At 40.7% G+C, this 12,090-nt stretch overlaps 1 protein-coding gene across 1 annotated transcript in view; it reads left to right on the plus strand.

The window, feature by feature from the left end:
* dph6 (diphthamine biosynthesis 6) overlaps positions 1 to 12,090 on the plus strand; it is an 84,678-nt gene that overhangs the window by 20,654 nt on the left and 51,934 nt on the right. The window contains exons 4-5 of the mRNA XM_084742408.1: positions 3,520 to 3,593; positions 5,686 to 5,804. Coding sequence (XP_084598534.1) covers positions 3,520 to 3,593; positions 5,686 to 5,804 — 193 coding nt within the window. The remainder of the gene's footprint in view (positions 1 to 3,519; positions 3,594 to 5,685; positions 5,805 to 12,090) is intronic.

Consider the following 12,090-nt stretch of genomic DNA (forward strand, 5'->3'; position numbering starts at 1 on the left):
CCATGGCACTGAATTCTTGCCATGATAAACAGCAGGGCTAAGGCTACGTATTGACCCAAACACAAACACACAGCAGAGAGAGAAGCCTGTCTGAGCTGCTAGCATTAGCTTGGCTTGCTATAGCTCAGGTACAAAATAAAAACTTTAACCAAAAGAGCCACAAATGTGCTTCTAGTGACGATCAAAACTGTCACCAACACTTCTCTGTGTTTCCAGTGTTTGTCTGCAGACACAGGGTCTGACAGCGGCTGCCCACAGTTTGTTAGCTTTGACCACTTGCTGTTACTGCTGCTCTGAGCATTGTTCAGTCTCTCTGGTCTGTCTCATTACCTGCTAAGTAGCCATGAGGCTATGCACCCTACAGTGGTTGTCCTGTGCACACCACCACACCCCTCCTCAACCCCTTTGCCTACGTTTTAGCTCATTTTAAGATGCGACCAGCAGCTCTATAGGTCACTCTGTCAGTCGGTCAGTCCACAAAAAAAAATCCCCACCTTTCGCAGCCACAAGAGTCTGACATTTGGCATGAAGGTCAAGTGTGTGAAGGTGTTTGTTTGTGTTCAGGCCAATTTCCTAAAAGGGGGCTTGGAAATAGGAGTGACCTATCGCAAAAAGGAGTATAACTTCCAAATGGATTCACAGACTTTATGGAAAGGTTGATCAGACAAAGGACGGCTGATTAACTGTTCAAGCCAACTGGCTAAAAGAGGGTGTGGCAGTGGGGGTGGCCTATAATAAAAAGGTGCATAACTTCTTAATGGATTAACGTAGCATAACCAGTCTAATGAATTTTTATCCATGTCCCATTTCATGACTCATGAATTGATTGTCATAGAACCTTGTGGCAGGTGTCATTGAATTTGGGACAGAGTTCCTGTTTCCATCGGTGTGACTCAGTCCCATTCCTTATACTTTAGCCATGGAGGTCAAGTGGATGCATGCATGTACGCTGGTTGCAGGTATTGCGAATTTGCGCTTGTTAAAATGATGACCTGAGGGTGAAGTAACACCCTAATTGAAGTTGATCCAAAACTCAGAGGCCCAAGTACCAACAACACTCAGAGAAGGTGAGACGGAGGGAGACAGAGACGCTAACACAAGGCCAGGATGTTGTTTGCTGTTGCTCTGATGCTCTGTTGTTCTGTCAGGCCAAGTCTGGTCCTGCCAAATTTGCAAGCCGAGGGACCAAATTGGTGTTGATGTAGCGCACTCCTTCAACACTCTCATCTCTTCTTCTTTCTCTTTCCCTCTGTCTCCCCTTATCCGACTCTTTACCTCCTAATATGCCTCTTTAGGAAGTGACAGTTGTATTTAGGGAAAAGGTTATCATTGTATTAGAATAGAGTGCTGGCCCTGAGGCTTACCTAGAATTACATGACACTGCCTGCAGCCCCCTTCACTCTGTGCTGGGCTGAAATGTTATCAGTCTGACTTAATTACTGTCACTGGGCAGTGGAATTGACTGTAATGTATATTTCAGTGTTGGACATGTTGGAGAGATATTAAAACTTGAGTACAGAATCCCATGTTAAGATCTGTTGGTGTTTAACTTTAGGTCAAAGAGTTAAATTCCAGTTGTGTATTTGTCTGTACGTGTTTAGCTTTAGCTTTATACCTCACATCCTCTGCTGCACCGTAAACACCACACACACTCACACACACACACACACAGAGCACATCCTTTATCTGATTAGCTGGCACGCCTACGTGGAGCTGTGTGTGTGTGCTAGACACAGTGCGTCGCAGCGTCAGGCCCCAGGCAGGGCATGGATTTCATTTAGGAAAGTATCAAAGGTTTACACGCTGTTCGCTTTAATCAGCATGTTTATCAGGCAGAGAAAAATTGCAGGAAGGGACCACAGGGAGAAGGAGGGGTGGGGGGTTATCTTAAGGACCAGTAGCCAGGGAAATTGATAATGGCTACAAGGTAATTTACTGGAGACTTGTGCATCCCTCCACTGCTTCTACCCTTGCCTCTCATTCTAATTACAGCCCATGTAATGTTCTAATGAATCTGCAGGTGTGTGTCTGCAGGGGAGGGGCATGGTGGCAGGGGAGGGGGGTTGTGTATGTATGTCTGTGTACACTCGTAGAAATAAAGGTGCTTACTAGAACCTTAAAGGGTTATTTGGCTTGTTCCCATAGGAGAACTCTTTTTGGTTTCTGATAGAACCTTTTATAAAGGTTCCACTTGGAATCGTTTCAGAGGCTTCTGCCCAGAACCCACCATAAAGGGTTATACATGGAACCATCTGTTTCACCCAGAACCCACTATGAGAGATTCTAAAGGAGAACCCTTCCAACCAGAACTTTCTCTGGGTTGTCTAGACCCCACAGGGAATTTTTGAGAGAATTTCTCAATTGTTTTTTATTTTTACAGTCTTGGAACCCTTTCAGAAAGTTCTACCTAGAAGGCAACATAAAAGGTTTTTAGAACCATTTGCAAAAGGTTCCAACAAAACCCCTATGAGAGGTTCTAAGGGAGAAACCTTCTATGGTGTAATGGTTCCACGTGAAGTTTCTCTGGGGGTTCTGTCCAAAATCTTTAGCACCATGTAAGGGTGCTAACAAGAACCCACCCAGGGGATTTCGCCAAGAACCCTTTTAGATACCAAGGGAAAAACCCATAATCAAACTCTGTCTTCCAAAAAGGGTTCTTAATGGAACCCTTAGTTTTATGAAAATCCCTTGATGAACCCTTACTTCAAAAACAGGTTCTTCGGAAGCAAAAAGCTCTGGGTAGAACCTCAGCCCTTCAGAAAGAACCGGTTTGGAACCCTTATTTCTAAGAGTGTATGTCTATGTGTGTATGAGCATGCACCACTTGTGTTTGTTTGTGTGTGTCACTCTGGATTGAGTCTGTGTTTTTTTTTCTGTGAGAGAAGACTGAACGCATCTCAAGGCTGTGTCAGTATCTCTCGAGTGCATAGTTGTCGCACTGTTTCTGAAATATGAATACGATATGAAAAGCAATTAGATTAGCCCTCAGCAATATTAAAGATACATGCCACTCACAGACACAATGCTCCACTGATACTTCAAGTTGTCACTGCGGTTCCATCTTCCAGCTGGGTGTATGTATATGTGCGTGTGTGTGTGTAGGGATGGAAGCTGTGGCCAGACACACTCATCTCCCGCTCGCACTAGACTTCTGATAAGGTCCAGGAACTGCCTCTAGTTGTGCCTCCAGTCACACACTCACAAACCTTCAGGGGATATGGGCTGGGCCATAAAGGCCTTGATAGGACCAGAGTGTAAACATCCCCACAGGACTGCGGTCCAATGAAAGGAAAGAGCCGTCAGGAATGTCTGTTTTCTGTGTGTATATGTTTGCATGTGTTTGTGTGGTTTTGTTCAGATACCACTTTGGGATACCATTGTAGGTTGAGCAAAGGAGTATTTGGCCCCGTGGGACACTGACATCATGTTGCTGTTACAGTGCACGTTGCACATAACTATATAATGGAAAAGGCAAGAAATCTTTGTGGTTGAGTTTCCTCCATCTTTTCCTCCCCACAGGAAAAGGAGGGTGTCGAGGCAGTGTCTGTAGGGGCCATTCTCTCCGATTACCAGAGGGTCCGCGTGGAAAATGTGTAAGTCAAACACACGCACACTCATGATGGAGAACACACTTTCTAACTAAAGTTCACACACACACACACACACACACACACTGTGTTTAGGCCTCTGAACTCGAATGACGCACACTCTGTGGTCCACTGAAGGAAAAGAGTACATCCTCTGTAGTCTTTACCTCACTGTGTGTTCTAGACTGGGACAGAGTTTTGTTTAAACACACACACACACTTAGTTTTGTTTGAGCCGTTTTATTTAGACGAGCTTTGATTTTATGATGTGGCTCTTTTTTTATGTTTGCAAGGAAAGGAATGAAACTTATTGTTTCATAAGTGTCATGTGATTTTTGTTCATATAAAAAAATGCACATTCCCATTATAAATGAAACACAGCAGTGTTATTCACAGAGGTGTGAACTAACAAAGTACAAATAATTTGTTACTTCCGAACCTTTTCCTTTTACTCCTTTTACTACTTTCTACTCATTACATTTTCAAAAACAGACTTGTGACTTTAGTTTATAGGCATAATATGAAAAAAATTCTAAAAAAAACAATGTATACACATATGTTAATAATAGTAAACTTAATTTATATAGCACTTTTCTCAACACATTCACAAAGTGCTTCACAACATAATTAAATGATAAAACACAATAAATTAAATGAACCTTTGCACAAATAGCATGAAAAGAGATTAAATTCAAACAAAGATAAAAAAAAAAACTTATCTAAAAAGAGAGTGTTTTAAGAAGAGATTTATAGCAGTGATAGATGTTGCAGGCCTAATCTCAGCAGGTAATCCAGGACTGCACAAGCCTGATCACCATCCGTAGGCAGTCGGGCTCTGGGGACAATCAGAAATCCACATCTGCTGATCTGAGAGGACGCCCGGGCTCATAAGGGGTTAGAAGAGCTTTGATATAATTCGGGGCCTGGTCAAGTAGAGCTTTGAAGGTTATCAATAAAATTTTAGTATAATAAAATGTAAATAATACATCTAAATATTCTTAATTTATTAATTAATTAATAACAATAATAATACAGGGATAGTTGTATACAGCTGTTAAAAACTAATATATATATTTTTAATGAGAGCCATACCTTGTATAGGTTGATATGCAAAGTTAAGATATTGGAATCGGTATGGGGAAGGAAAGATTGTGTCCGAACATCACTACCAACATCAGGACCATGTTCAACCTAAATAGATGCGGCAACAACACAGAAAAGATAATTCTTTGGTGTATCCATCCAGATGAAAAAATTAATAAAAGGCATAACGAGATGAAACCAACAAGTGAAGAAGCCACAGAGGAAATGTGAGATTCAGTTAGCTTTGGACAGAGACAAGCGGTAGAAATTTGTGCTTTTTCTTTTATACTTTGAGAACATTTCAGAGTCTGTAGAGTAGAGAAGTTGAATCAGGGCTACTTCTTCTACCAGAGTCATTTTTTACACAATGTCTGTACTACTACTTGTTCAAAGTATGTGTGTGTTTTTCCATTTCTGCTTGTTCACAGAAAGATGAGATGGTTTCCTTGTGACACAGGCCCATATGTCTTTCTTATTCTTGTTCTTGTTTTACTTTTTCCCACTTTGTTTTTCTTTGCCTTCCGTCCTCTCGCTTTGTTCTGCCTTGTTCTAAACTTACACAGACTGGACACATTGCAGCACAAAAGCTCTTTTCTTATTAACAAATCCTGCTGTCAGTCAGCTATTGTTTCCCCTCATGCACACTAGATGCGTACACATAAACATCTCAGGCATTTCTTGAGCCAGAGACATTTGTGTGCAGACTTTTTGGCTCCGGATACCTGCTGTGGATGCGTGTGTTTTACTCAAGTGTATGCGACAGGCAAGCCACAGCTTAAGATGAAGTTTTCATGTTTGTCTTGTCTTTGAATGAAGCTGCTGGCAGTGGTAGCAGGTGGGAGCATGTCCTGCAAGCCTATCAGGGTGGCAGCCCTCCCACTAATGGAGAAGGTGCCCAGACCAGTTGGCTTTGAAGTTGTTCTGAAGCTGGCAAATATTCAATATTAACCACTTTGCATCTCTTTCTCTTTCTTCAACCTCCTGCTCTCCCTCTTGTCTTTCACCTGTTCCCCAGATGTTTGCGGCTAGGTTTGCAGCCCCTGGCCTACCTGTGGCGTCGAGACCAAGAGTCCCTGCTCTCTGAGATGATATCATCTGATCTCCATGCTATCCTCATCAAAGTTGCTGCCTTCGGTGAGTTTTTGTGTCTCACAATTTTGTGTCTCAGGCAGCCAGGGCCTTATTTATGAAACTATGCAACTTAGAGTTGTTCCTGAACTTAGTCTTAGTAAAATTTCTGACTGTGCTTAAGTTTGATTCATAAAAGATACTGAGGAAAATCTAAACTTGCTCATGCAGGTTCTGGGAAGAAAATGTATAACTTACGCACATATGATCTAAAGGTGCTAACTAGAACCATATATAGTTCTTTGGCTTGTCTCCATAGGAGTATTTTTTAGATCTTGGTAGAATCTTGGAACTTTAACAAAGAGTTCTACGTAGATCTCAACATGAAGGGTTATACCTAGAACCATTTGTGAAAGGTTCCATGCAGAATCTCCCATGAGAGGTTCTACAAAGAACCCTTCTATGGTGCAATGATTCCAATCAGTACGCTTCCTTGGGGTTCTATCCAGACCCATTCCGCTGTCTAAGGGTGCCAACAAGGGTTTTATCGAGACCCAAGAACCCTTTTATATTACGGTGCATAGAACCTTTGATAAAAGAGTTCTTCAAGGATTTCCACAATCCTTGGGGTTCTTTGAATGAGAAAGGTTCTTAATGGCAATCTTAGTCTTACAAAAAAACATAACGGCCTCTATCTTCAAAAAAAGGGTTCTTCAGAAACAAGTGGTCCTGGGTAGAACCTCAGCGCTTCAGGAAAAATAGTGTATAAAGCTCAAATTAACTTAAAACTGGTGGCACCTGCCTTACAATCAGTGAGTTCTCATTATGTAATGCAGCAAAAATGAGGGTTTTGTCAAGAACAGGCATGGCCCAAAAGCAGTTTCTTTGGAATATGAAATCACAGCAAGGTAGAGGAGACTGAAGCCAGGAAACACACATTATTCTGTGAAACACTTGAGAGTGTGTCGCTATTAATTGTTCACCGTGATACTTCCTGTCACATTGCTCATAAAGCTACTGTTAAGTTCGCCACAGGTTTGGATATATACCACAAACTGCTACATGCCTACATAACCAGCAGGAAAATCACTTAAGTCAAGTCTAGACTTAGAGATAAAATCATGTCCACATCAAAGTAAGCAATTATAAATAACGTTTATGTGATTTTCTGCATTAGTCATACTTGAGATCAAAACTGATCAAGTCCATTTTATAAATGAGACAGTCTGATGTCCCCTCCTTTCTGCTATTACTTTATACTCTCTTTCTTCTTTCTCCAGAGGTGCCATGCTGGTTAAGTGGTGTTTGGCATGGGGATTGAAGGGCCAGAATTTGGATAAGTGAGGGATAGGAGGAGGAGAAAGGGAGGTGTAACCAGAGAGAAAAAGAGAGACAAGCAGAGTAATGCCCTAATCATCAATCTGTGGCTTAGCAGCGGTGTTGAGACTTGTGCCAGCGGCGAAGGTATTGAAGCAGAGAACAATATGAAAAGATAAGAAGCGCAGAGAGAGGAGGTGTGAAGGGAGTGCAGTGCGGTGGTGTTGGGTGGGTGGAGGGAGGGGTGGCAGTTGAGAAATAATCACAGGTGATTGCCCCGCACATTAATGCAACCTGTCAATAAGCGGCGCATGTCGCCATTGTGTGAGAGAAACACTGCATTCTCTGCTTATGCATAGCTCAGAATACGCGGTCCGTGAAGCGAAGATTAAAATCTCTCATTTACGGTTTTCAACTGCTTCAGCACTGAGGGAAGAGGTTAATGTGGTGTCACCTGCTCTCTACCTGCCTGTTTTGGAGCCCGAGGACAGGAAGATCAGATTACTGAATAACAGGAGAGAGTAAAAGAAAAAAAAAAGTTTTCTTTTTCTTTTCGTGGGTACATGATGTTAAGATCCCTGCCTGTATCTACTTGACAGTGCAGCCGGATCCCTTTTGACGGTGCCAGTGATAAATGATAATTACGGCTACAAATGGTTCTTTTTACTCTCAAACTACTCGCGGCGATAGATCATCATGTAGACACTGTTTACGTGCTGTTAAGTGCTTGTTGTCACCTTTGGTAGCAATCAGTTGAAAAAGGGGTCCACGGCTGACTGATGACCCGCAGAGCAGAGCAGCGCGTTGGAGATATTCTGCATATCTTTCAACGCTGCTCAAATAACCTCTTGTGGAATGCACTCGTCAGGCCATTCATCTTTGGTACTTTATTTGCTGGACCCATTTCTCATTTTTAATGGTCTCATGATAAAGGACTTTGTCGTAATAAATAAGATGACTTGTCAGATGCCCATCAGAGGGGCAATGATGTCAGAATCCCTGTTTTTATGCCTTTGCACTGGCGTCAGCCGTGGCCAGATGGATCACGTTTTCTGGTTGTTGCATGCGTGTATGTGTCCCTCAAATTCGATATCTCAGGAACAGATGGACAGAAAAAAGAGGCTTTGAAGAAATTTCTTCAAATTTATCACAAATGTCAACTGGGGCTCAAGGATGAACTGATTTGGATTTGAAGGTCAAAGGTCAAGATCACTGTGACCTCAAATCCATCTTATTATACTGAATGCAGTATCAACTTGGACTCAAAGATGAACTGATTAGAATTTGAAGGTCAACAGTCAAGGTCAGCGTGACCTAACAAAACATGTTTTGGCTACAAGAATTTATCGGCTAATTTCATACACAAGTCTAATCTAATCAGATGATATTTTATACCCAAAAGGTCAAGGGTCAACTTTACACTGACGTCATATTTTTCTGCAAAAGCACCCTGTATTAGTCCTTAGTTCTCCTCTCTAAAAATACATTATTACATGAAAACAACATATTTCTAAATGGGAATTATTCACTGGGATCATACATGTCAATATAGTCCTAACTTACTTTATTAAATTCCTTCAAAGTCTTCGCTGCATATATTACAGTATATGCGTCTGGACAGACATGGATGTAAACTGCAACTTGTCTGGTTGGCAGCAGCATACAGCTGCAAGGCGGCAATTCTAGTTTTCTCCCCTGGGATTCTGTGTGATTATAATTATTGTTTCTCAGTCAAACTTTATTTTTATTCACATGACATATGTAACCAGATAAGATCTAAGTCTCCATTTAATATTAGAAGATCAATCTTAATGCCAAGTTACTTTTCTGGAAAAACCACACCTTAAAGACCTCAGTCACCTCAGTAGACCGTCTAGCTCCGCCAAGCTTTTCTACTCTAAACACAACTTTGTCTAAAAGCAAATTCTCAACATTTTTTGGAAGATTATAATTAGAAAGGAAAATCACCTCGGGTGCCTTTTTGAGTGTGTGTATCTTGGCCTCCCAATGTAGGTGTTTGTGCTAGGGTGTGTGTGTGCATGTGTGTTTTGGCTACAGGTAAAAAGGAAAGATCTTATCAGCCCTGACTCCTCACCTGTCCCAAGGCAGTGGTAATTAGAAAGGAGAGAATTGAATAGGGGTGCAAACGCCTGAGGCATTTTAGGCTGCACTCATATAATTGCAGCTTTGGTGGGAGCAGGTCTGAGCAGTGAGGTGTGCTGTTTAGAAGAGATTGGGTGACAGGAGGGCGTACCTGGTGGCCTTTGGTGTTTGTGTGTATGAGATTTGAAGGGATTTACTGGTGCAGACCTCATGAGGAGAAAAAAAAAAACAACTCTCACAGGGCAAAGGTTAGGTCCACGTCTGAACTGACAGCCAAAACAGCTTATGATATTCTCTGGTGGTATGAAATGGGTTTTGGTGAGCTCTGAATAGTGAGAAGTCATTCAAGATTAATATTCCTTCATTGGGCACTCAGAAAGACAGGTGGAAATTAGCAGTGAATGGATAAAGAAGAAAAAAAGCCTTTCTTTCTTAAGGGAGGATATATTCCTTAATGACAAATCCCTGTAGTGAAAAGACAGCTGTCCAAATGCAGGATGATCCTCTAAGTGAATTCTCTAGAAGTGTTCATTTGCGTGCGTGATGGCAGCCTAAAACCACAAAAGAGAGAAAGAGGATTTTAGTCTTTGAAGATGCCAAATTGCATGTAGTGAAGTAAGTTCAACTATCCGAGTCTGAAGCCCATGAATGTCACAAAATGCTTCTAATTAGCAAAAAAGCATTTCTCTCAAAGGGAAATGCATATTTTTGTTGGGGAACCTGTCTCCTTATAATGTAATATCTCTTGAGCTAACCGTGGTAATTGGCAATTCCAAAAAGCTAGTATTAAATATTCATGTAATTAGTTAATTGATTGATTAGTGCAGGTGTGTAGGAGGCCACAGGTTCAGCAGTTAATTGGTCCTCAGCTCCAGAGATAATTGGCATGTGTGAAATCAAGGTCTATCCGCCAGGAAAACCTTTTATCACTGCATGATCTTTTACCCTTCACACGAACACAGCCTTTGAGCTTTGAAGGAGGGAATTTATGTCACAAATTTGCTTTCACTGATCACCTCCCCCACTTAAAGACATTGAATGTCATTTAATATATACAGTTCTCAAGGGACAATTAATGTAGAAAGACATAAGAGAAAATTTACCTGAAATTCTTTTCTTTCTTGTGGAAGTCACTGAGGAGGCAATTTAAATAGTGTTTTTTTTCTGTTCTAAAGAACCAAAATACAACCTTTTTTTCAGTTTTTGTTACTTTTAGATGACTTGAAACAATACAAGCCAGAAGATGTTTTTTATAAGACTGGAGGATTAAAATCAGGGCTCAGACACTATCAGACACTACATTAGCAGTCCCTGCGAAAAGACAAAATGCAATTTGCGCCTGGAATTTAGTGTGCTGTCCTCTAAACCCAGGCCAAATGAACTTTTAATCATTTCAGTCAATCATGTTATCTGTAGTTGACATTGTCTGGACCACAGTAAAGCTCCGAGACACGACTTAGACATTTGAGGAGGTTTTAAGACAGTTAGACAGACTTGGTTTTCTGATTTTAGGGGATTAGTTTGACTGGGGTCATATGTTTAGCTTACTGTTCTCAGGTAGGATCACTTTCTATCTGATGAGTCAGTTCTAAAAGCTTGCAAACTTGTAAAACTTGTGAAAGGCAATAAAAATTGCAGCCTGGTCATCAAAATTGAAAAAAAATCTGCAACTGCAGCTAATGTTTGCGTTCTAAAAAGTCCACAGATAGTGACAAATCACATTTTTTACCATCACAATTGTCTAAAACCCATCACTTCAAATCACTTGTTTTGTCTAAAATCACTTGTCTAAAGGGTCTAAAACACAAATACATCCAGTTTGCTGTCGCATAAGATCAAGAAAATTTTGAGGATTATTCTCACAATGGAGAAACTGGAATCTGAGAGTATTTGGCAGGTTGGCTAAAAAATTCTATTAAAGATCTGCAATCAAAATTTTGGCCGATTAGGTTGATTTACAGAATAAGCATAATCATATCAACTCTAATGTCAATAAATCTGTTAATTGTTTTCTTACTAAAATTACAGTATTTCTTGCTTCTTTTTTTAGAAGTATTTTTGGAGCACTTGCTGCCTTTGTTAAATGCTTACAATTAGATCCTGAATTAAATAAATGACAGCCACATTATGAAAATATTGCCAACTCACAACAAAATGCACACAAAATGATAAGTCATAAAGTCAAGTTAGGTACAACCATTTTGCCCTTCACCTGCCTGCCCTTTTTAGCCTCTAACCATGATCTTGCCAGTTCAACCAAACTGATGTTAGTATAGGGGTCAGAGTTCAGCTGAAGCAGCCTTAAACAGTTGAAGTATAATGGGCAGCAGTTTTTCGAAGGCAAGACACCACAGGTGGATAAGGTAAAAATCCTAACTAATAGATCATTAGACCATCATAGACCATTAAAGTTTTCAGATATCATATGTTTAAGTATGAAAATGAGGCGCCATCCAAGGTGAATCTGAACTACGTTTTGTTTCCACTAGTCTGAAAGAGTTCATGTTGGATGCAAAAAAGCCCAAATTCTCAAACTAGTGCAGACATAGTACATTAAAACCACCTGCCACATATTGGACCTTCGTGTAAATTTCCGAAAACTGGAAAAAAAGGATTTATTGTCACCTACAGAGGTTATTTTTTCCAGTTAAGCACTGTATGGTTGTAAGTACTCCCAGTTTCTTCTTTTTGATTTGTTGGACTGAAAAGATTTCATCTTGATGTGATTGCTACACAATTCATGCTGCCTATTATTCTGTTCACAGACGCTGAATTTCAGATAAGAGCCTGACAAATTTCACATATAACCTTAATCTTATCATCCTTTGTACGCCGCCGCCTCCCTCCCTTTCTTTCTTCTTCTCTGTTCTGTATTTCTCTCTCCCTCTTTCTCCCTCTCTTGCGAAGATTAGGTGATAGTGAACAGCTATTG

This window comes from Lutjanus erythropterus, chromosome 18 (assembly GCF_056507025.1).
Source record: "Lutjanus erythropterus isolate fLutEry1 chromosome 18, fLutEry1.hap2, whole genome shotgun sequence".
In the NCBI taxonomy this organism is placed as follows: Eukaryota; Metazoa; Chordata; class Actinopteri; order Lutjaniformes; family Lutjanidae; genus Lutjanus; species Lutjanus erythropterus.